General features: G+C 40.6%; 1 protein-coding gene across 1 annotated transcript in view; it reads left to right on the top strand.

The window, feature by feature from the left end:
* The window catches only part of LOC109926748 (MAM and LDL-receptor class A domain-containing protein 1), a 357,436-nt gene that overhangs the window by 6,199 nt on the left and 326,262 nt on the right, over positions 1-24,975 (top strand). The window contains exons 2-4 of the mRNA XM_048606938.1: positions 4,966-5,103; positions 23,922-24,013; positions 24,139-24,300. Coding sequence (XP_048462895.1) covers positions 4,966-5,103; positions 23,922-24,013; positions 24,139-24,300 — 392 coding nt within the window. The remainder of the gene's footprint in view (positions 1-4,965; positions 5,104-23,921; positions 24,014-24,138; positions 24,301-24,975) is intronic.

Below are 24,975 nucleotides of genomic sequence, written 5' to 3'. Positions count from 1 at the left end.
AATAGGCTATTATAACATTTGTGACAGAATCAGACAAGAAGTCTAATATCTGGCCTGGGGAGTGTGTAGGGCACAGCTTTGCCAATGCTGCCCCTAAGACCTTGGTACGCTTGTCCTCAGAGGTTGAGAAGGTGGCTTCTGGGGAAGCTGGCCATTTCACAGCAGTGATAGTGGATGTACTAGTGGTGTCTCCCAGACAAAAGAGTGAGAAGATATCTTGACCTGGGGTTAGATATGGCGTGCAATGAATGACGCTGATAGCAGTGTTATTGTGAGAGTTGTAGGGAGTGAAGAGTGGTACATCGCCAGTTGGTGGGATACAGACATTTTGGGATCATTGCAGGAGTGGTCTCAGTCTTTTCTCCTGCGAGGGCCAGGATTCGCTCCTCATAGGGAATGAGGAGTCGAATGCCACGCACTCCTCCATCTTCCTTTCTGCTCTGTTGTGAGCTGGCTTCTTTTGGAATGAGGAAAAGGGAGGAATTGAGTGACCTCCATATGGCAGTGCTGGCTTTTCCTCAAACCATTGAGACACCTTCAGCTGAAGTGGCAACTTTGGACTTGGCTGCTAAAGTCTGATAGCATGGCCTGCCCTCCAATAAGATCGTGTCCCTTCAGGTCCCTATCAGAGAAGTGAGCGGCCATCTTCCCCTGAACAATATGTTCAGATTCTGTCTTGAACTGAGCAGGGAAACTTTGGAAGGTCAGTATTTGTCCGGGTGCACTATGATCTTTCAAATACAGTGCAGCAGACATCTGATGAGTGGTGAGTTCCCAGTATGCTGTGTGATAAAGTTAGAATCTAACACAAAGGTGCCGTAGGATTGCGGTAGATAGTTAATGGGGCAAGTTTGGTAAAATACAGTGCAAAATCCCACTAGGCCTCACAGCAAGATTCCTTCCCAAAAACTCAACGCAACTGGCACTTAGCCAAAGAAAGTAAGATAGGCCTCTATCTTTGTCAAAGATTCAATTAAATAAATAGCTATTGCCTTTTAGGGGAGAATTATTCATTTTTTTCCACCAAACACTCTGTGAATAAGTGTTTTCTCTCTAGCGCTAATTTAAAGATTTTTGGCAGGATTTTCCCTTTATGAGAAGTGATGGGAAGATGGAAGGAAGGCAAATAATCTGGTGGGTTGGCACAAAGATAACCGGCCTCTTTCCTTCACCTCAGAAATTAATTTCTGGCTGGGAATTCCATTGGTGATCTTTCCAACTCAGCACCAAATTACAAGGTTGAAATGGTTAAATAATGACCACTTAAAGGCCTCAAACTGCACTGACCCGATTAACCTTCTTTCTGGCAAGCGAGAAAAATGGCAGCCTTACCAATTGGGAAAATGGGGCAACCTGCCTGTCAGGTTGGCCTTGACCCCTATCCATGCCTCCAACTGGCCTGACATCTCTCTCACTCTACCCATAATTCCTCCCCCACCCTGCCACCCCACTGCAAATAAAAACACAGAGTCTGCTGCACTGCTACTTATCTAGTAACACAGGCTTTCTATGCTTTACTGCTGTACTAAGTGGCTGTTGCCCTCAAATTAACTGGTAACCTCAGATGAAGTAGGGCATCTCAGTTTGAAAAGTCAGCTGGGTCACCTCATTGGCACCTGATCACTTCTCACTGGTGGGATGAGGGAGGTCTCTCAGATAGAGGGGTACCTAACCCACACTTAGACAAATAAAAAGGAAAATCTTCCATAATATGCCTTTGTTCTGAATACATCCACCAGAAGAAATAGTTTCTCTGTACTGACTGTATTCAATCCATTAGTCATTTTGAACAGCTCAATTAGATAAACCTTCTAAGTTCAACAGAGTACCATTCAAACTTATGCAACTTGTTTTTGTAATTCAACTCTTTGATAATCCTTTGAACGTCAATGTATCTTCCCTGAGGTTTGATGTCCTGGACCCAAAGTAGGAATCCAGATGGTGTCTGATCAGAGCTCTCTCTAAGCCATCACTTCCTCTTCTGGTACCTCACATTCATCACTTTTGGCAAATTGTAGTGTTTCATTTCACTTGGAAAATTCTTATTTCAGTCTCTTTGTGAAGCTACTCAACTGAATATGTCTTTGGCTGCTGCTTCCAGACATCCATGTCTAAACTATTCACATACATTTTAAAAGATAATTAGAAATGTATTGAAACATTGGCTTTTATCCCAAAGCCATTGGTGTATGCAAGTGAGAACATGATGCTTCCTCTTTCAGTGTGCTTTGTGTCCTCTGAATGAGATAGAGGGCTCACACTTTTTATTACTGTGTCACGTATTCGTGTCTTTTGACATTTAATGGATGCACTGCTGTTGCAAAGTAGATACTTAATCTATTCTATGAAGACTTTGCAATCTGATTTTACCAAAGCTGTTGACTCCTACACCATTTACAAATTCACGCTTCAGTGGAATTCAAAGCTGCATCTGTGAACAATGAGCCTTGTAATCTTGCTAAGTAGATCATTTCATAATTATGCTGGTGCACAACCATGTCATTCGCAGCTGTTCCTAGCTGGCTCATGAATGCCACAACATGTCATGGAGACGAATGTATTCTAATCAATCTTTTCAGAGATGCTATTACACACCTGTCATAGAATCCCTACAGTGTGGAAAGAGGCCATTCAGCCACTGGGTCTACACTGACCATCCTAAGAGCATCCCATCCAGTCCCAGCACCCCCCCAAACTATCCCTGCAATCCCACATTTCCAATGGCTAACCCAACTAGCCAGCACATCCCTGGACACTACAATGCAATTTTCAGCATGTTCAGTACACATTCACTGCACATCTTTGGACAGTGGGAGGAAAATGGAGCACCCAGAGGAAACCCACGCAGACACGGGGAGAACATGCAAACTCCACACAGACAGTCGCGGGAGGGTGGAATTGAACCTTTGTCCCTGACACTGATGCAACAGTGCTAACCATTGTGCCACTGTGCCACCCCAATAAATCCACTTTCCCTGACTGGGAATAGAACCCAGGCTGTGATGATGTTCCTGGCATATGAATTCTGAAGATATGTGTCATCAACATCAGTAATAAATACTGAAAGAAAGTTATAAATGTTAATTATAGACAATGAAGGTAAATTATTATTGTTAGTTATTGCAGCGAAGTTGTCAATACAATAAAACAAAGAACTGTGGATGCTGGAAATCTGAAACAAAAACAAAAAGTGCTGGTGAAACTCAGTAGATCTGCCAGCATCTGTGGGGAGAGAAACAAGAGAAGCAGAGTGAATTGTTCAAATTGACGGATTCTTCTTCAGAACTGAAAGGGACTGGCAAGTGATTATTTTGATGCTGTTGACAAAGGGGAGGAGGAGTGAATGAAAAAGATGGTGAAGGTTTGGTTTAGCAAAGGACAAAAAGAATGTTAACGGTGGTAAAGGAGAGACAGAGATGTAAAATGGGTGTAAAAGATTATTATGAAAAGGAGAAAATAAAGTCTACTGAGAGTAAAGGCAACAAGACACAAACAGGCCATGGCCAGGGGTAGAGTAGGGGGTTGTAATTAAAACTAAGAACAGTCAAAGGAACATGACCTCTGTCCTCCAGACTACACCCCACCTGAACTCAAGTGTCTTGTTAGTGTCTCATTGGCTTTACTCTCAGCAGAGTGGGCCCATTTTAATTGGTTGATTGATTGATTTATTGTCAGATTACTTGTCAAAGTACAGTGAAAAGCTTTGTTTATGAGCAGTACAGGCAGATCATAGTAAGCAAGGATGTGCAGATCAGATGCTGTATAAAAACTTAGACAGAGACATACAGGTTACCTTGCGGAGGGCGTGTGTTAGGTGAGATCAACATTAGCAAGATCAGCATTATATGGGGCTAGAGAGTCCATTCATCGGTCTGATAACAGCCGGGAAGAAGCTATTCCTGAACCTGCTCATGTTTGTGCTCAGGCTTCTGTATCTTCTGCCTGATGGAAGAGGTTGCAGGAAATCATTACCGGAGTGCAATGGGTCTTTGATGATGTTGGCAGTTTTCCACCGCAGTGACCATGTAAATGGAGTCCATGGATGGAAGGTTGGCTTCCACGATGGTCTGGGCTATGCACACAATCTTCTGTAATTTCTTACGGTCCTGGGCAGACCAGTTGCCATACCAAGCCGTTATGCACCCAGACAGTATGCTTTCAATGGTGCATCTGTAGGAATTGGTGAGCGTCCTTATGGACATATCAAATTTCCTGAGCCACCTGAGCAAGAAGAGGCATTGCTGTGCCTGCTTTACTGTCGCATCTATGTGGGAAGTCCAGGACAGGTTGTTGGTTATCGTCACTCTGAGGAACTTGACGCTCTCCACCTTCTCAACCTCAGCTCCAATGATGTAGATGGGGGCGTGTTCTCCTCCTTTCTTTCTGAAGTCAATGATCAGTTCTTTAGTTTTGTCGACATTGAGGGAGAGGTTGTTCTCATTGCACCACATCACCACGCCCTCTATCTCCCTTCTGTATTTTGACTTGTCGCTGTTAGGTATCTGTCCTACTACGGTGGTGACATCAGCGAACTCATAGATGGCGTTCCTTCGAAATTTGGCAACACAGTTGTGGATGTACAGGGAGTACAGTAGGGGGCTGAGGACGTATCCTTGGGGAGGCTCCAGTGTTGAGTGTTATTTTTCTCCTTCTCACACTTATCATTTACGCCCATTTTACAACTCTATCATTCCTTTACTACCATGTGCATTCTGTTTGCCTTTTGGTTTTGATACCCTCACAATCTCTTTCATTCACTCCTCCTCTCCTTCATCAACAGCATCAAAACAATCATTTTCAGTCCCTTTCAGTTCTGAAGAATTACTCGATTTGTAACATACACTGTTTCTTTCTCTACAGATGCTGATGGACCTGTTGAATTTATTCAGCATTTTTTGATAATTAATGAGTTGTTGTGTTCATATACATTGTTTTAGATTATTAACATTTTCTTTCTTTGATAAGGCTTTTCATGTGAAAAATGTAACTTTGAGGCTGGTTTCTGTAACTGGTCCATCGATCAGGAGTCACTAACTAGATGGACCAGAATGAATAGTGACAGTGGCATTGGACCAAAGGCTGACCACAGGGGAAATCGATCAGGTATGGAAGTGTAAAAATTTGCTACTATCTTGATTTTAAGTAGCACTAAAGCTAGTTTAATTATAAAAAGAGTTACACTGTAACAATTATTCACAAGGACTAGGAGGTTGATACCTTTATGCTTGTTATTTGCTATAAGTGTCTATAAGATCACAGAAAATAAATCTATTCTAAGACTTGTTTTTTTAAAAAAAACTATTGTATATTTGAATTCTGTTTTTGAGGAATTAATGCCACAGTTTTATTCCTGTTTATTTGACCAATATACTAGCGTACATCTTTTGCTGAATTGTTTAGATTGAAGTTTATTTTCAGAATTAGCTTGTAGAAACCCAGAGCCCTGTAAATTGCTACAGTCTGTTTTTTGAGGTTTGTGGAGGAATTCCCCTTATAATAAGTCAGACTTCAGGCCTTGGATTATTTCCATATACTGTGGCTATTAATTCCCCTAAACTAAAGGCTTATGCACTAATTAGAACAATAAAACATGTAGGTTAATAGCATTAGAAGAATCTGTGTTGATACTACAGTCATCATTTTCCAGTAAGGGAAGCCATTATCTCTAAATAAGCTCTGATAATCCAAGTGGAACAGAAAAATGCTGGCCTAGAGATTTGATGCTACCAGACCCACTTCTCAGGGACAAAACAATCTACCTTTTCATGGTGCAAACTCACCAACCTGTTTGTTGTCTCCAGGAGACTTGAAGGCAAGATTGGTTAAAGCAAATCTCTGTAGCAAATTACCATCTGTGACTTTCTTTGCTCCTGTTCTAGCTCCTGTCTCCTTGTTCCCAGTGGTTCATGATGTGATGATCCTTATTCTAGTTTGACCTTTAAACAGCTAATCTTATTGAGGTTGCTTTAAACTAGTTTGACAAGGAGATGAGAATCTGAGACGTATCCAAAATTTGAAGGGAAATAACCTGGTATCAGGAAGGAGAAAAGCTGCTAGGAAGACTGGAAGACATGAGAAACTAGAAGTCATGCTTCAAAGTGCAGAATGATATCAAAAAGATAAAATGAAGGGAATTCTATCTGAATGTACACAGCATTCCCAACAATGTAGATGATGTAGAGGCAAAAATCAAGACACAGGTATGATCTAATTGCCTTTGCAGGATGATGATTATAGTGGTGACCAGGAATGGGAACTCAATATTCAAGAATATTCAATGTTTGAAAAGGATGGACCAGAAGGAAAAGGAGGTAGAGTCGCACTGATGATAAAGAATGTGATCAGTACATTAGTAAGGGAGGTGGAGCTAATAAACAGCAAGGAGCAGCAGACATTCATTGACCACCAAAAAACAGTGTAGTGTGGGCATGGCATTAATCAGGAGATGAAAAAAGCTTGTAGCCTGGGCAACACGGTAATCGCGGATGACTTCAATCTGCACGTAGACTAGGTAAGCCAATTGAGCAGCTGATAACCAATTGGAAGACAAGTTTCTGGCATGTGTTAGGGATGGTTTTCGAGAGCAGCTCATTAAAGACTAGACTGGAGGACATTTTGGATTTAGTCTTTTGGAATGAAAATGGTCCAATTAATAAACTTGCTGTAAAAGAGCCTATGGTAACATTTTACATAATGAGCTGAGCTGGAACAGAAAAATACGTTAAAATGTATGACTATCGATAGGCAGTGGACAGTCTTTAAAGAACATGGCTCACATTAACTGTATATTCCTTCAAGACTGATGTATCAGAAGCCAGCAAATTGGTAAGGATGAGGTCAAATTTGTTTTTCCCACTCGTTAGTTCTCTCAACACTTACAACAGACCCAGCCTAGCACCAATGTCCTTTACGACCCGACCAGCTCGATCAGTAATGCGGCTATTGAACCATCCATGGTGATAGATATTGAAATTGCCAAAAAAAATACAGTCTGCACACTTGTTGCCCCCAGTGCTTCCTCCAATTGTTGTGTAACGTGGAGGAGTACTGATTCATCAGCTGAGGGATTATGTTATGTGGTAATCAGCAGGAAGTTTCCTTGCCCATGTTTAACCTGAAGCCATGAGATTTCATGGTGTCCAGAGTCAAAGCTGAGGAATCCCTGGGCAACTATCCCCTAACTTTCCACCACCTCTGCTGCATCTGATCTGCTGGTGGGACAGGACATACCCAGGGTTGGTGATGGTGGTGTCTGGGACATTGTAAGGTATGATTCCATGACAGCGTCTATGCCAGGCTGTTGCTTCACTAATCCACAAGACTGCTGTCCCAATTTCAGCACCAGCTTCAGTTGTTAGTAAGAAGGACTTTGCACATTCTCCCTGTGTCTGTGTGGGTTTCCCCTGGGTGCTTCAGTTTCCTCCCAGAGTCCAAAGATGTGCAGGTTATGTGCATTAGCCTTGCTAAAAAATGCACTGTCATTTCCAGGGATGTGCAGGCTAGGTAGATTAGCCATGGGAAATACAGGGTTATGGGGATAGAGTAGGGGGTTGGGTTTGGGTGACATGCTCTTCGGAGAATTGGTGCAGACTCGCTGTGCCGAATGGCCTCTTTCTGCACTTTAGGGATTCTATGATTCTATGGCTTTGCTGGATCAACAGGGCCATTGTCATTTCCAGTGCCTAGGTCAATGCCAGGTAGTCCATCTGGTTTCATTTCTTTTTTGAGACTTTCCAGTGATTGTTACTATGGCATAACTTGCTGGCCTATTTCAAAAGACAAATAAGAGTCAATCACATTGCTGTTAGTCTGGAGTGACATGTAGGGCAGATAAGTTGATTTCTTTCCCGAAAGAACATTAATAACCCAGATAGGTTTTTCCTTACAATCAACAGGGTCATCTTTCGACTTTCAATTACAAATTTTTACTAACTCAAATTCCACTATCTGACAGAATTTGATCCTGGGTCCCCAGAACATTAACTGATGTGATCACTAAAGTTGTTGTGATAATAACGCTACCCCATCACCTCCCCTTATTGGGTATAGTCAGCATGCACTGCAAATGAAAATTGTGTATGATAAACTTTTTGGAGGTTTTTGAGAATGTTACTGACGTAAATGGTAAAGGGAGTCAGTATATTTGCATTTTCAGAAGAACCTGATATAAGATAACCCACAGGAGGTTGATTCCAAAGTTAATGCACATGGAATAGGGGAAAATATCTTGACATGGGCTAAAGGATTGGCTAACAGACATAACATAAAATAGAAATAAATGGATCATCCTCACATTGGCAGACTGTGACTAGTGAAATACCACAAGGTTCAGTAATTGGTGCCCAGTTGTTCAAAATATATATCAATGATTTTGAAGTGGAGGGCTAAATGTAATATTTCCAAATTTGCTGATGGTACAAAGCTAAAGAGGAATGTGTGTTGTGAACAGGATATAAAACATTTTAAGGAGGATTTGGATAGGCTTTGTGATGCACAATAACATGGTAATACAGAAGAGTGTGAGGTTATTCACTTTGGTAGAAAGAACAGATGTGCAGAATGTTTCTTAAATGGTGAGAGTTTGGAATGTGCAAATGTGTAAAGGGATTTGGGTGTTATACTGTCAGAGTCATAGGGTATTCAGCATGGAAACAGGTCCTTTATCTCAACTTGTCCATACTGACCAGGTTTCCTGAACTGAACTGGAGCTGTTTGCCTGAATTTGGCCCATATCCTTCAAAACCTTTCCTATCCTGTCCAAGTGTCTTTTAAATATAGTAATTATGCCTGCCTCTACCACTTCCTCTGGCAGTTCATTCTATACACGCACCACCTGCTATGTGAAAAAGTTACCCCTCAGGTCCCTTTTAAATCTTTCCTCTCTCATCTTAAATCTATGCCCTCTAGTTGTGGACTCCCCTATCCTGGGAAAAAGAGACCTTGGCTATTCTCCTTATCTGTGCCCCTCATGATTTTATAAACTTCTATAAGGTGACCCCTCAGCCTCCTACTCTCCAGGGAAAACGTCCCAGCCTATCCAACCTCTCCTTAAACTCAAGTCTTCCAGGCTTGGAAATGTCCTCGGGAACCTTTTTTGCACCCTTTCCAGTTTAACAACATTCTTCCTATAGCAGGGTGACGAGAATGGTACCAATGCTCCAAAGTGGCCTTACCAATGTCTTGTATAGCGTAACATGACATCCCTACACCTGTACTCAGTGCTCTGACTGATGAAGGAAAACATGTCAAGTGCCTTATTCACCACCCTGTCTACCTGTGATGTTACTTTCAAGGGACTATGTATCTGTACCTCTAGGTTTCACTGTTCGACAACATTCCCCAGGGCCCTGCCCTGGTTTGTCTGACCAAAATGCCAGAAGTTGTCTGACCAAAATGCCAGATGCCACTTCACCCGACAAAGGAGCAACACTACAAAAGCTTGTGATCTCAAATAAACCTGTTGGACCTATAACCTGATGTCATGTGACGTCTAACCTTCTCCACCCTGATCCAACACCGGCACCTCCACTTCATGGTTACCAAAATGCAACACTTCACATTTATCTGCATTAAACTCCATCTGCCGTTCCTTTGGCCACAGGCCCAAATGATCAAGATCCTTCAGAGATAGAAAGAACTGCGAATGCTGGAGTCAGAGTCATTCAGGGGCATAAGCACGGGAGTATACCATTCAGCCTGTCAAATCTGAACAACTATTTAATATGCTCATGGCTGATCAAATACTTCAATGCCTTTTACCACTCCATCCTCATAACTTTAATACGATTGATAATAAAAATTTATCAACCTCTACTTTAAATATACTCAATGTCTGAGTTCCCATAGCTCTCTGTGTTAGAAACTTGCAAAGATTCACAACCTCTGAGTAAAATGAACTCTCCTATAATTAGTCCTAATTAACATCCACTTTATTTTTAAATTGTTCTCCCTGGTTCCAGACTCTCCAACAAAGAGAAACATCTTACCTGCATCTACTCTGTCTGTCCTTTTAAGTAATTTGTAGGTTTCATTTGGATCACATCTCGTTCTTTGAAACTCTTGAGAATGGAGGCCGAGTTTGCATAATCTCTCTTTCTAGGGCAGTCCTACCAGCCTGAGATCAAGCCTGGTGAATCTTTATTGCATTCCCTCTATGGCAATAAAATCTTCCCAGAGATAAGGAGACCAAAACAGCACACAGTACTCCATGTACAGTCTAAATAAGCTTCCATGCAGCTGAAGCAAGACTTCATTACTCCCGTATTCAAGTCCTCTTGCAATAAAGGTGAACATTTCATTAGTCTTCCTAACAGCTTGCTGCATGTACATGTTAGCCTTCAGCGTTTAGTAAGTCTCTGAAGTTTTTGTCTTCTTATCTCTGGGAAGATTTTATTGCCATAGAGGGAATGCAATAAAGATTCACCAGGCTTGATCCCAGTCTGGTGGGACTGCCCTACGAAGAGAGATTATGCAAACTTGGCCTCCATTCTAAATAGTTTCAAAGAATGAGATGAGATCCAAATGAAACCTACAAATTTCTTAACAGTACAGACAGAGTAGATGCAGGTAAGATGTTTCACTTTGTTGGAGAGTCTAGAACCAGGGAGAACAATTTAAAAATAAAGGGGATGTCAAGTAGGACCAATATGAGGAGAGTTCATTTTACTCAGAGGTTGTGAATCTTTGGAAGTTTCTAACACAGAGAGCTGTGGGAACTCAGATATTGAGTATATTTGAAGTGGAGGTTGATAAATTTTTATTATCAATCGTATTAAAGTTATGAGGATGGGGTGGTAAAAGGCATTGAAGTATTTGATCAGCCATGAGCATATTAAATAGTTGTCCAGGTTTGACAGGCTGAAGGGTAGACTCCTGTGCTGAATGTCCCTAAATGATGCTTCGTGCCCAATCTAATCTAATGCTTCTGCAGTTGACATTAAGTGAGATCTGGCCTCTTCCCATTGAAACTCTAGTATTGTTTGACTGTGCTTCAGGAGATATTGAGTGCTTACTCTTTTGAAAAGCTCTGACTGGTAGCAAAGGCTTTTTTGAAGCAACCTTTATTCACTTCCTTGTAACCGTATACAATATAACTACACATGTGATTGAGTCTATGCTCCTTTCTCACATTGTCCTTATTCTCATGTACTAATGATGTTAATATGGCACAACTTCCTACGTACATACTCAGTAACTATTGAAGGATTAACCTTTTGTTGTACAGAAATGAAGGAGGTATCTCCATATATTAAATTGCTGAGTAAATGAGGGGGACAAAGGTTAGCTTTTAGAGCATGGGGAGCAAAGAGGGATGAGTGACTGTTGAACTAGCTGCAATTTCTTATACAGTGTTTCAGATTTGTGATATAAAAGTAAGGAGGAAAAATTTGGGATAAGTTATGAAAAAGAACTGAGCAGCATTTCTTCCCATGTTATCAGTTGTCAGGCTGTAACTCTCAACCTGCTCTTGTTAAGTGGCCATTTTCTTCCAATAGGGAGAGCGTATGCAGGTCAACTTTACCTGTTCAATGACAGTCTCCTTTGAGGAGATGACGGAAAACTCTGCAAAAAAGAAGGGAGCATATTGACGTTATCATTGTGAACAGTTTAGAGTATACATCTGTTGAAGTTGTGTATAAAATGTGAAGTGCAGGGGAGCAAGAGTTGTAATAATACTGCAGTATGGGTTTAAGGTGAAAAAGATGCAATCAGGAACACTGCAGTGATTCTGAAATAGTGAAAGAAAGCAATAGTGCAAGGCTATAGATAGGTGAAGGTTGAGGTGTTGGGGTGGGAGAAGTAGGGGAACAATATTCTTAGCTTGACAAATTGTGACTTATGCCCAGTCGATGTCTGATACCACATGAGTCGTTATCCTCTCTGAAGATTCAGCATGAAAGAGTTAATTAATTCACTCAGTGACTTGAGGGTAACACAACTCAAAGTTAGTAAATTGTATTTATTTTGATCTAAATTGGATTAAATGTGCAACAGTTTGGAAAGTGAGTCAGGCATCATTCATCTCAAGACTTAGCTAGACATTTAGTCTCCAGGTAGATCTTTATTGCGGAGTTAAAAGATGGAATTACGAATTATCTGCTCCCTCAGCTTGTACTTGTCAACATACAGAAACCCAGTTTTCTTACAACATGAGCTGTGAAATTTTATTTAGAGAATTAAAATTGAACCTAAATTGGTTACAGATAGGAATCTAAGCACATATTACCCAACAGATATTTTATTCAGAAACTAGTAGAAGTTCCTATCAGTGGAAGGGATAAAACAAAAGCTCATTCAGCATTCACAATCAGTTCATAAGAAGACATTGTGTAGATGTTACTGAGAAAAAAACATCATATCAAGTAGAGGGTAGTTGCACATACACAGCCAGGATCAAATGAAAGATCAAAATCTGTAATTGTGATTGATAGTGCACTTTGTTTGCATAGCATGCCAATAACACGTTTCTTCCTTTTTGAACTTTCACTTATGGGGCACTGCCTAACACCTGAATGTTTCCAATAATTCAAAAAGGCACGTTGTAGGCAGTGCAACAATTACTCAGATTGATGAGAATGCTAAAGCACCTTTTGGAGCAAAGTGGCTCTGTATTACAGTTAAATTAATATGAAGCCAGTTGAGATGCTTTCCTACATTCAAAGTGCTTTATGAATGCTAACTTCTGTTAATTTGCAAATATTAATGCAACAATAATTTATGCAGAATTCCAAAGGAAGCAATTGTTAAAAGTATCATGATTGTAAAATATAGTTTACTAATTTTTGAAATCTCATCAACTAACTTAAAATCCTTGTACTTCAGGTTGAGACAAAGATGGTTAAAATGCCCATCAAAACATCTAACCTAAAAACCAATCTCACCAGAAATGCATATGGTAACTTCTTATGGCTGAGCTAGCAATCTGAAAAGGGCTTCCAAAGGGACACCTAGATATTAAAATGCATCATGGTGCATTCATTAAAATGCGTCACAATGAGATCTTCAACTAAATCTGCATGAGACAAAATGTTTTGATGGCAAGTATTGCTGGAACAAAGACTAAATCTGAAGCAAAAATAAAAGTTGCTGGAGAAACTCAGCAGTTCGGGCAGCATCTGTGGGGAGAAAGCAGAGTTAAGTTTTCAAGTCCACTGATCCTTCTTCAGAATTTCTTGAGAACACCTGCTGATACCCAGGTCTCATTGCACTTCACCCTTACCCAAGCATCTCTGCATCCTCCTCACACTTCACCCCCTCACTGAACCATGTAGCAACTGCAAATCTGGAGATATTGCATTTAGTCCCTCATCTAGAATTTTAATATATATTGTGAATAGCTGGAGTCCAGCCATTGATTTCTGTGGCACCCCACTAGTTACTGCCAGCCACTTGTAAAAATACCTGTTTATTCCACTGACTGTCTCTAACCAGATGTTTATTTTGATTAATGCTGATTTGGATATTGCGAAGCAATTTATTTGTTCCAAACCAGATATAGGTGGACTTTCAACAGCATGCACTCTCCTGGATATTGTTCAAAGAGTCCTCTTGCTCAATTTATGTCTATTAGGACTCCAAGCTGCATACTGGTAGCAACAACAATGGCTTGCTGGCCTGGATCCTGAAGAAAATGTTAACCGTTTGGCCGAGGTTTGGCTTTGTTTTGGGGTTTTGTTGTGAGCTGACCTAGAGTTCCTTCTGATCAGGCTGTGTCCTGAGTGAGGCTATACAATTGCCTTCACTCAAGTAGTGTTTCCCAAGCTCAATGTCCACTTCCATTGAAATACCCTGCAAGTCGTATGCTCCACTTGCTGCATTTTCGAATGTTAAAGTCAGTTGTAGTGCCTGTTTGAAGCCCAGTTTATCTTCAGCTAGCTGGTGTTTTTTTCATGGTTACATCATTAATCCCAAACATTAATTACCAAACAGTCTCTCAGCATCTCATTAACAGTTAAATCAAAGTTACATGCCTCTGCCAGTTATCTTAACCTAGTTAAAAATCCTGATGCAGGTTCCCCTGGTTCTCAAATTGCCAAGTAAAATCGATAGTATCTTAGAATTAGAGGAGGCTCGTGGTTGTAGTATTCCTTAACTAAATCTGTTAACTCTTGAAAGGTTTTAGCATCTGGTGCCTCAGGGAAAGTTAGGCTCTTAATATCCAAAAAAGCTGTGGTTCACAAGCTGTCAGGAAAATTACTCATTGCCTCTCATCTGCCCCAATGTCATTTGCCCAGGAAAAGTAATACATTCTTTCCACATACTGGGCACAGTCTTAACTGGCAGGATCAAATGAGCCCACCTTCCCAAATAACAGCATGATGCCAGAAATGCTTACCCCCACTCAAAGACAACTGTTGCGAGTGAATATCTTTAAGGGTGTGCTTTTCTCTTGTTGCCACTGAAATAACTCCATAGAGGCTGGTATCCTGTCACCAAGTCACCCTTTATTTACATGTGGAGAGTCCTTGACACTGATCCAACTCTCTCAGATCCAGCTCTCAGAATGAACACAACTCTTGACGCTCCTGTTCTTATCTGTCAGCCAGGGCTCCCTGATTAGATCTGATGAACAGCCCTAATCAGGGAACTCATATTCTATGAGGTCCATCTAGCTAATCTTGCTACACCTCCTTGAGACCAACTCTCTGTCTTCTATTAATTAGCTAATCTTGTTTCCTTGCCAATGTAATTCCTCCAGGCTCTTTTCTCATTAAGTAGCCCAATGTGTCATATCTTATTAAACATCTTCTGAAAATACAAATATATTGAAATTTAAATAAAAAGGAATGGAAATATCTGTTTGACAAACTGATGAGCAACTCTGAAATAAGTGTAATTGAAACAGAACAAGGATAATTACAGTTCAAAGGTACAATTTGTGTTGTGTTTTTAGGATGTTTCATTTCAAGTGGGCTAGAATACAAGAGCAGGAGTGTACTGCTGAGAGCAGACTGTATTTGGAATTTTGTGAGCAGTTTTGGGTCTCTTATTTAAGAAAGGATGTGCTGGTCTTAGAGGGGGTCTGGAGGAAATTCACAAGAATAATCCCAGAAATAAAGTGGATGAAGACTCTGGATCTGTACTTGATGGAGTTTAGAAGAATGTGGAGCAATTCTCATCAAAACCTACAGAATGCTGAGGGGCCTGGAGAAATTGGATGTGGACAAGATGTTTCCACTAGCAGTAGAGACTAGGACCTGAGGACACAGCCTTTGAGTGAAGGGACAGTTGTTTAGAACTGAGATGAGGAGGAATTTCTTCAGCCAGAGAGTGGTGAATGTGTGGAATCTCATTGCTGCAGAGGGCTATGGATGCCAAGTCATTGGGTTTCTTTAAGACAAAGATGGATAGGTTCTTGATTCATAAGGGGATCAAAGGTTATGAGAAGAAGGCATGAGAAAATGATGAAGGGTCTAGGCCCGAAACGTCAGCCTTCCTGCTCCTATGATGCTGCTTGGCCTGCTGTGTTCATCCAGCTCTGCACCTTGTTGTCTAAGATGATAATAGTTATGTTGGATTTATCTGCAGAAGTTGACTTGACCCAAGAATCTTGTAAAATGCTTTGAAATTAGTGTGTATACTAGGGAGCTTTCAATTATTAATCTCGGTTCCCCAGATCAAAGAAACTAAAAGCTTACACATGAGTTTTCTTGACAGAACCAGTAAGTCTGGTAAGGAGGCCATTAACACTAAAGGAGACAGATGGCTGAATTTTACTAGGAATCTGCTAAATGTTTGTTGCCTTTCAAGGAGGCCTAATGGTTTCTTATCATGTTATCACTTCAAGGCTGGGATGCTGCTCCTCTGATGCTGCCTGGTCTGCTGTGTTCATCCAGTTCTACACCTTGTTATCTTAGAGAAAATGTTCGGTCTCTTTGGGAATCCAGACTTAGGGAGAGGCAAGAAACTGGAGCTGAGGAAGATTGTATTGAATGACTGAGCAGCCTCCAAGGGCCATAGGGTCTTATGTTTTTATAAATGACAAGAATGCTTTAAATTGATACAGAGTGGTGAGAGGTACATTACTGTGAATGTTAACCCTCTTAGCCTTGAAGTCTCTGCTGGTTGTGCATTAATCTGTTTTATGGGCTGATCTCGGAACCTAGTGGAGTAGCTGACTGCTGTTGAAGTGAAATATAATGAGGTGATATTTGTCTTAACTGGTAGTGCAAAACAGATGACAATCCATCTGCAGCTCATTTCACATTCAGCACAATTTTCTGTTCTTTTCGAATATATGAAATAAAGTATGTGGAGTGTATGTCAGCCTGTTGATGCACTATTAAAAACCAAAAGAACTGTGGATTCTGTAAATCAGGAACAAAAACAAAGTTGCTGGAAAAGCTCAGCAGGTCTGGCAGCATCTGTGGAGGAAAAAACAGAGTTAACGTTTCGGGTCCAGTGACCCTTCCTCAGAACTTGGTGCACTTGTTGTTGATGCACTATTACCTGTTTCACGCTTCTGATGAAGAAGAATTTTACCCCAATAACTTTCACTGTGTATTAGATAATTCTGCCTGCTATCTATCAATAGTTTGTTTAATGAGGGAAATCACAATGCCCAGCGGATTAGAGAGGACATATTTCCAGTTTCTAGTCCTTTAGTGTGGGGATCACCTTTTCATAACTTTGCTTTTGCATGCTGCCAATATAGATTGACGATGAATTTGGATACGTGGTATTGAAGCCTGTCATTGTCACTGTCATTGATTGCCTCAAGTTGTAACGCTGAATAGAGTTGTAACAGGAACACAATCTTGTTTGACATCTTTGGTAACAACAAATGGTGATGACCCATGATTGAACCAAGTTGGTAACTGACCAAAGCAGAAACTTTAGAACGCGAGGTCAGCTCTTTTCGGCATATTTGCAATTGCCTCTTGGCAATGTCTATTGACATGAAGAATCATAGGAACTTTCGGCCTTTAATCATTCAATCCTGTTCTGCCATTGGGTGCAATAATGACTGATCTGTGACCCCCAAATCTGTCTACCTCCCCATATCACTTAATACACATAAAGAGTATTTTAAAATCGTCTAGAAAGAGAGAGCACAGAAGGAGGCCATTTGGAACTATCATGTCATTTGTAAGATAATGATGTGAAAGGGTTAATATATAAACTAAGCTGGTATATGACAGAGTCTGGGTGGAGCATTGAATAGTCTTGGGCAGCTATAGTTGCAGACAGTCATGTTTTGTTATCGTGTTACCAGGTATATAGTTACTAGGATGCAATAAACCTTATCTTTTTCACCTAAGGTAACTGCTTCTCCCAGTGAGACCTATTCATGGTTCATTCTTCACCACAAACTATTAGAAAGTCTCTAGACTGGCATAGGGAAAATTGATGGTAGCTTTGTATCTTAGATACCTGGGCCTTATCATCACTACAATAACAAGGTTTGTATTCAAAATATCTTTGGTTAACAAAAAAACCTATCAATCTCAGATTTTAAAATTAACAATTTAAATAATTTGTAATTTATTCAATAAAACACTTTCATCATTCTTAGTCTTTGGAAGTGGTACCTCAGTAAATTCCTGCAAGGTATGGCAGTGTCATTTTGACATTGCTGCTCAATTTTAGACTCCCAGCAGACTGAAATCATTTCTTTCAATCTGTGCCATTTGTGGCAATGAATATCTTGACAAGCTCCATCAAATCACCCCTTCTTAACCTTCTAAATTCGAGGGCACATAGCCCTGGTTTGAATTACTTCATGGATTTGGTTGACCAGACAGATTTGTTATATTGTTCAACAATGACATGATGGCGCAAGTAATGACTGAAAAATGTGTAATGTCATCATATCAAATTTTTTAAGGACACAGTGCTTTTTTCAAACTAACAGAATAAGAATTAGGCACTTACACAATAAACATCACTTATCATAATTATTCATCCTTAGTTTATCTTCCTCCTTGTTGACACATATTTCAGGAAGTAACCGCGTGTATACATGATTTGTGTAGTCACTACATGACCTGTACGATGTTACAAAAGAACACATTAGATGGTCAAGATAACAAGGTGTGGACCTGGATGACTATTTCTCTGACTATTTTCTCTTTATTTCTCTGATATTGCTGATTTGACAGGGATCAGTGAATTATATAAGGATGAGACAATTTGTTTGAGCACAGCTCCTCGCATTCAGTTAGCTTGCAGGGAATTAGACTACATTGATTAGTAATGTAAAACAGAAGATTCTAGAAGCACTGAGCAGTCCAGTTGCATCTATGGAGAAAGCATAGAAGTTAATGTTCTGATTGAACAAATCCTTCACCAGTGGTGGAAAATACCACAAATAATCAGCAATTACAGAACAAAACTGTAATAAAGAATTTACAGAAGAAAATAATCAGAAGTAATTAGTATCAGAAACGTTAGCAATGTTGAAAGAAGTAAATAAGTATTCAAGATAAAGAGAGTGTGTAAATTGCTAAAAAGATGGGAATGAGCTAATGCAAGAGAAACATAAGAACTCTTCTCCCGCATCAATTACATTTATTTGGGTGCCTCCTTGATCTTGGGACTCTGGGGGTAATCTTCCAGCAGAAGCCACAGTCCCCTTCATGGCGCTGCTGAGTCTAAGAGCTGTTGGCAGCTCTTGATGGACGGAGCATCCAGGGTCTTAATTCAAGGGAAAGGTCTGCCAGTGTCCTTGCTAACACCTGATTGCTGTGTGGTTCAGGAGCAAACTGATGAGATCCTAACACGCACCTTAATAAGATTCTGTCCATTGATTAACAGTTTTAACCTTTGATCTTGCTGTTTCTCTTTAGTCCTCGTAAAAAAAAATAGAAAAACTTGTCCCCTCTCTCTCTCCCTACCTCTGCCTCATCTTTGATGATCTGCCTTTGCTGGACATTGCAGGTAATAAAGAACAAAGAACAGTACAGCACAGGAACAGACCCTTCGACCCACCAGGACTGCGTCAACACATGATGCCTTTCCAAACTAAAACCTTTTGTCTCTATGCATTTCATATCCCTCTATTCCCTGCCTATTCATGTATCTATCAAGATACCTCTTAAATATTGCTAGTGTTTCTACCACATCCTCTGGCAGCATTTTCCACCTTCTGTGTAAAAAACTGCCCTCTCACATCTCCTTTAAACTCACCCCCTTTTACTTTAAATCCATGTCCCCATTTCCACCCTCTATTGAGAAAAAGACTCCAACTATCCATTTTATCTATGCCTCTCATAATTTTGTTACATTTTCTATCACTTCATCCCTTATCCTTTGACGTTCAAGTGAAAACAAACCAAGTTTGTCCAATATCTTCCTGTAACTAATCCCCTCCAAACCAGGCAACATCCTGGTAAACCATTTCTGTACCCTCTCTAAAGCATCCACATCCTTCTGATACTATGATGACCAGAACTATACACAATATTCCAAATGTGGCTTGACTAGAGTTCTAAATAGCTGCAACATGACTTGCCAATCTTTGTACTCTATGCCCCAACTGATGAAGGCAAACTTTCCAACTTATCCACTTGTGTTACCACTTTCAGGGAACTTTGGACCTCTACATCTCCATCCCTCTGTATGTTGATACTACTAAAGGTTCTGCCATTTATTCTATACTTCCCTCTTGCATTACATCTCCCAAAATGCATCACCTCCCATTTTTCTGGATTAAACTCTGTCTGCCATTTCTCTGCTCAAGTCTCCAGCATATCTATATCCTGCTGTATCCTCTGGCAATCTTCTTCACTATCCAGATGTGATTCATCGGAAACAACAGTGATTTAGGGGTGGAGGATAATAGGTGAAAAGCACCATGGGTCTTTCGATGGTAGGGAAAAAGCCATTCAGTTCTGTGTGATAACTCTTCCGCATATTAAAAGACAACTTGCGAAATATATGTTCAACAATGTAGCATTCTTTTTCTACTTTACAGCCTGGATTATTTATTCAAAGCCAGAAATGCTGGAGCAATAGAGATTAGATGTGTGTTATAGAGTCATACAGTACAAAACAGACCCTTCAGTCTAACCATTATGCTGAACATAATGCCAAACTAAACTAGTCCCACCTATCTGCTCCTGACCCATATCCCTCCAAATCTTTCCTATTCATATATCCATCCAAATATCTTTTAAACATTGTAATTGTACCCACATCCACCATTTCCTCAGGAAGTTCATTCCACACGCGAACCACCCTATGTGTAAAAATATTGCCTCATGTCTTTTTTAAATCTCCCACCTCTGACCTTAAAAATTTGTCCCCTAGTCTTGAAATTCCCCTTGTTGGGGAAAAGACAACTACCAACAACTCTATCTATAGACCTCATTATTTTATAAACTTCTATCAGGTCACCTCTCAACTTCCTACGCTCCACTGGGAAAAGTCCCAGCCTGTCCAGTCTTTCCTTATAACTCAAACGTTCCATACCCAGCAACATCCTGGTAAATCTCTTCTGAACCATCTCCAGCTTGATTACACCCTGCCTATAACTGGACGAACAGAACTGGACACAGTACTCCAGAAGAGGCCTCACCAATGTCCTGTAAACCCTTAACATATTGTCCCAACTCCTATACTCAAAGGACTGAGCAATGAAGGCAAGCATGCTAAATGCCTTTTTCACCATCCTGTCTATGTGTGATGCAAACTTTAAAGAACTGTGTACCTGCACCCCTACATCCCTCTGTTGTAAAACACTACCAAAGGCCCTACCATTAATTGTATAAGCCCTACCCTTGTTTATTGTACTAAAATGCAATACCTTGCATTTATCCAGATTGAACTACATCTGCCATTTTTCAGCCCATTGACTGATTCGATCAAGATCCCTTTGCAATCTTAGAAAACCTTCTTTACTGTATACAATGGCACCAATTTTGGTGCCATCTGCAGACTTACTAACCATGCCTTCTATATTCTCATCCAAATCATGTATATAAAAGACAAACAAAAGAGGACCCAGAATTATACAATATTTATTTTAGAGTTTACTTAAAAAAGTCAAGGACAATTGAAAAACGAAAAAAAAATGGATTGGGTATGCGATTTTGGCAGACATGAGGACAAAATAAAGGTGAAACTTTCTCATTTTCAGTTACAGTGTTTTGTCAAAAATACATTGTTTCTGATTGCCATGACTCGGAGTGACTTTTTTTTTACATGATCTACTGCTCTTCACCTCATTTATTGTGTAGTTATGTTCTTTGGTCCCATATCAGATAATTCTGCAGCAGCAGATATGGAAGAGATTGCCACTGCTGGCTCCTTCACATTCACATGCCCCTGGCATTATTTGTAAAGCACAGCTTCACAACATGTCAGATGCTGAACACCAGGAATTGGACCTCACATTGTAGAGCTTGATCATTATTACCAAATGCATGGTCTAGAAGAAAGGGTCACAGGCAGGGACTTGGAGGTGTTGATGAATGGGATGGTGGAGAAGAAAGCAGTAATTTTTCTAGCCAACTTACAAAGGAAACCATACCAGCCTGGACCCAGATAGTGGTCTGGGTCAGTGCAGTATCCTGGGTGAAATGCAAAACACAGCAGTGCAGCGAGAAGATTAATGACCTTTTGCCTCCAGCAGGGTAATTGCCTTTATCTTTTCTCTGCTATCTTACACTCACAGTGCCACCACTCACTTCATTCTGCTACTACACATGCCTCTCACCAAGCCTCATGGACCACAGCTCTCACTATTGCATCCATCATGTCCACTTAATAGCTCTTGCTCATCTTATCCTCCCTAACTACCAATACTTCCTGCCCTATTCACTTCTTACTTACTCAATGGGGATATCTCTCCTGCTCATATAACACGACAAACAGCTCTTCTAACAACTTCCATTATACTCAATCCTTCCATTTACAAAGTTGCAGGAAAGTCTGGCCCTCTGTCAGGCTGAATTCTCAACAGCATCCAGGCTGACCTACCTGTAATTTCTGGATTGGTTGCACTTGCCCTACAGGACTGACCGTGGAGCAATCCCTGGATTGCAAGGTCATGGATCTCCTATTGCTGGCAACTCTGAAGTTGATGTGCACAGTGCTGCAAAGTGACATATCCGCTATATGATTGAGTGAATGTTCAGTGTTCTACACCATCTCAAGATGCCTGTGCAAAAAAAAAAGTGCAGGTCACTGACACTGCCAGTGTGCAAGTCATTGCTGAAGTCAGTGTGTGCTAAAATAAATCAACATGAAGTGTACATAAGATGACAGCCTCCAAGTAAATGACAAAACGGGTGAGTGCTAAGAAAGCAATCTAAGAGCCTTAAAATGCATCCTCTGCATGAGACATATCCATGTCCCTGCACACAAAATGACCTGATGGGCAACTTTTTATGTCATAACTGTCCCTGAGCTCCAAAGTTCAGTGTCGAAGGGATGAGGCGGTGTTTGAGGTGGAGCAGAAGCAGGCATGCTGATAATGTGAACTAGTAGCTTGTCAATTTAATTTGTGTGGACGAGAGGTCAGGATGATGTTGGACTTGGAGCATGCATTGGACGATGGCTGAGACAAGCACTCAGTGAGCTGAAGTCACCAGAGATACTCTCTGATTTACATGTTGAGAATTTGCACCGTCTGGTTTTTATGCAAAGGAGAGATTATTTGGCAGTGACATATAAATAAGGTGAGTCTGGGGTCTTAACTGAAATGCAAATGTATGGTAGTCACCACTCAGTGGTGAGAATTTGTATTCATCATTTACGCTTTCAATGGAAAATTTGGAAAAGTTTTCCCATTGTCGACAGTGGATTATTTTTATTCACACTGTAGTTTCCCACTTTTCTTGTCAATGCTCATGCCACACCAGGAATAGTGAAATCTCCATGTTAAGTGACTGAACCTTAGGTCTTGGCATTCCAGTTTGAAATTAATAAGTATGTATGCTTACTTGTCTCTTATCCTTTGTTCATTGGATATTTGTAAATCATGTCTTTAGCTTGCCATAGCTGTTCCAAGAATGGGAATAGCTATGAAAAAGATTTTAAAATGTGCCCACAGAGGCAAAATTCTGATGGAGGAAAGTTGTGGGCAGAAATGATCTTCAGCAAAAAGGCATCAGAAAAACAAAATTCCAGCTGAGGTGGTGATCTGACTGCTGGCTGATACCATGAATAATTTGCAACAAGGAAAGATATTATTCTGTAACCCAAATTGTCACCATGGAAACAATGAAAAGTGGTGAAATAAAAAATGCAATCCAAATTTATCAACTGGTTGCACACAGAAATGCTGCACAGTTATTAAGCTTGAAGGGATGGAAAAGGAGGGAGACAATCAGATGCAAATTGACTGCAACAAGAGAGGAAATGCTATGAGGCAGCAGTGCCAATCACTGATGCACCATACGCCCTTAAAGGTGGGGAGAAAGAGATAAATTATTATAGAGGAGAGTTACAAAGAAGAAGAGATGTATTCTATTAGGGAAGAGATAGAAAAAGGCAGAGAGAAAGAAATTCTGCTCAGCAAAGTGGGGAGGTGGCAAGATTCGAAAAGGAGAGATACAATGTCATTGCAGTGATGGAGAGGGAGAGAGCATGTTGAATGGGAAATGCTGTGTAGAAGGAGAGCCAGTGGAACCCAGTTGAATTACGGAAGGGCAAAATCATATAGAAGAATATTGATTTTGGCTGCCACCCATGACTGGCTCTCTTGAGAGAGTGGGTTGGATGCAGTCAGGATTTAGCTATCCCATTCTTGAAACTAGTGTATCATATAACATAGAACATAAAACATAGAACATAGAACAGAACAGCACAGGAACGGACCCATCGGCCCATGATGGTATGCTGAACATGACACCAAATTAAACTAATCTCTTCTGCTTGTCCTTTAACTCACTGTCAGTATATCTCTGGGGCATCTACCAATGTTACGATATATTTATTGAGCAATGTAGCAATGAATATTCTCTTTTTTTTCATAGCTCATTATTTAGCTGTATTGCCTGAAGATGATACAAAGCATTTTGCAACTCTTCGAAGTGTTATTTTCCTTCCACCAAAAGGAAGCTGCCAGGTAGGATGGCATATAAGGTGGGAAAGTTGGAGGAGATTATCCAAAAAATAAAATCAACGATGCATTAGAAGTAATTCTTCCTTCTAAATTGGTAGGGTAAATGAATGTTGCATTTTTCACAATAGATGAGCTTTTATTATCACTTTGGTCGAGTGAATGGAACACTAAAAGTCAAATTGCACCAGCAGTACCCTGACACCTTAACAGAAATTTGGAAGCAGACAGACCCACAGGAAAGCCAATGGAAAAAAGAGGCTATCACAATCAAGAGCATGAGTAAATTTCAGGTTTGTACCTCCAATCTCACTCAGAAACAATTCTGACTGGTCCTCTGATTCAGGAAGCTGTAGCGATCAAGTGTGGGGTCCTGTTGGATGCAGGAGCTGGTTCATGAGATCAATCCATTGTGCCTTTACTACCTGTTTTCCACATCATGTGCTGCCCACACCGACCCAGTAATTTCATGTTCTCTCCTGTTCAAAACCAGAATGTGACGGAACTTTGGAATCATTTATTTATAAGGATAAGAATGAAACAATTGAGCCAGAAGTCACACTACACCAGGTTATAGTCCAACAGGTTTATTTGAAATCACAAGTGACTTCACCTGACAAAGGTGCTATGCTCCGAAAGCTTGTGATTTCAAATAAACCTGTTGGACTGTAATCTGCTGACAGGTGATTTCTGACTTTGTCCACCCCAGTCCACCACAGGCACCTTCGCATCATGAAATAATTGCTGTTTGGGAAACCAGGAGCTAATGTAGCATCGTCGGACCATCAGTGATAGGAGCCTTTGGACATGTTACATGATAGATCTGTGGGTGGCAGAGATTTGGATTATCTCTAGATTAGGAAGTGTGGAGTGTGGGAGGTCAGCCAGAAGCACCTTAGAATTGCCAAGACCGGAAACGACTAGGTCATGAAAGAGAGTTCTGGCAGCAAATAGGCTAAGGTAGGGAT

This window comes from Rhincodon typus, chromosome 2, assembly GCF_021869965.1.
Source record: "Rhincodon typus isolate 14 chromosome 2, sRhiTyp1.1, whole genome shotgun sequence".
NCBI classification, from domain to species: domain Eukaryota; kingdom Metazoa; phylum Chordata; class Chondrichthyes; order Orectolobiformes; family Rhincodontidae; genus Rhincodon; species Rhincodon typus.
The sequence above is the reverse complement of the archived record's forward strand: the minus strand, read 5'-3'. Positions and strand labels throughout refer to the sequence as shown.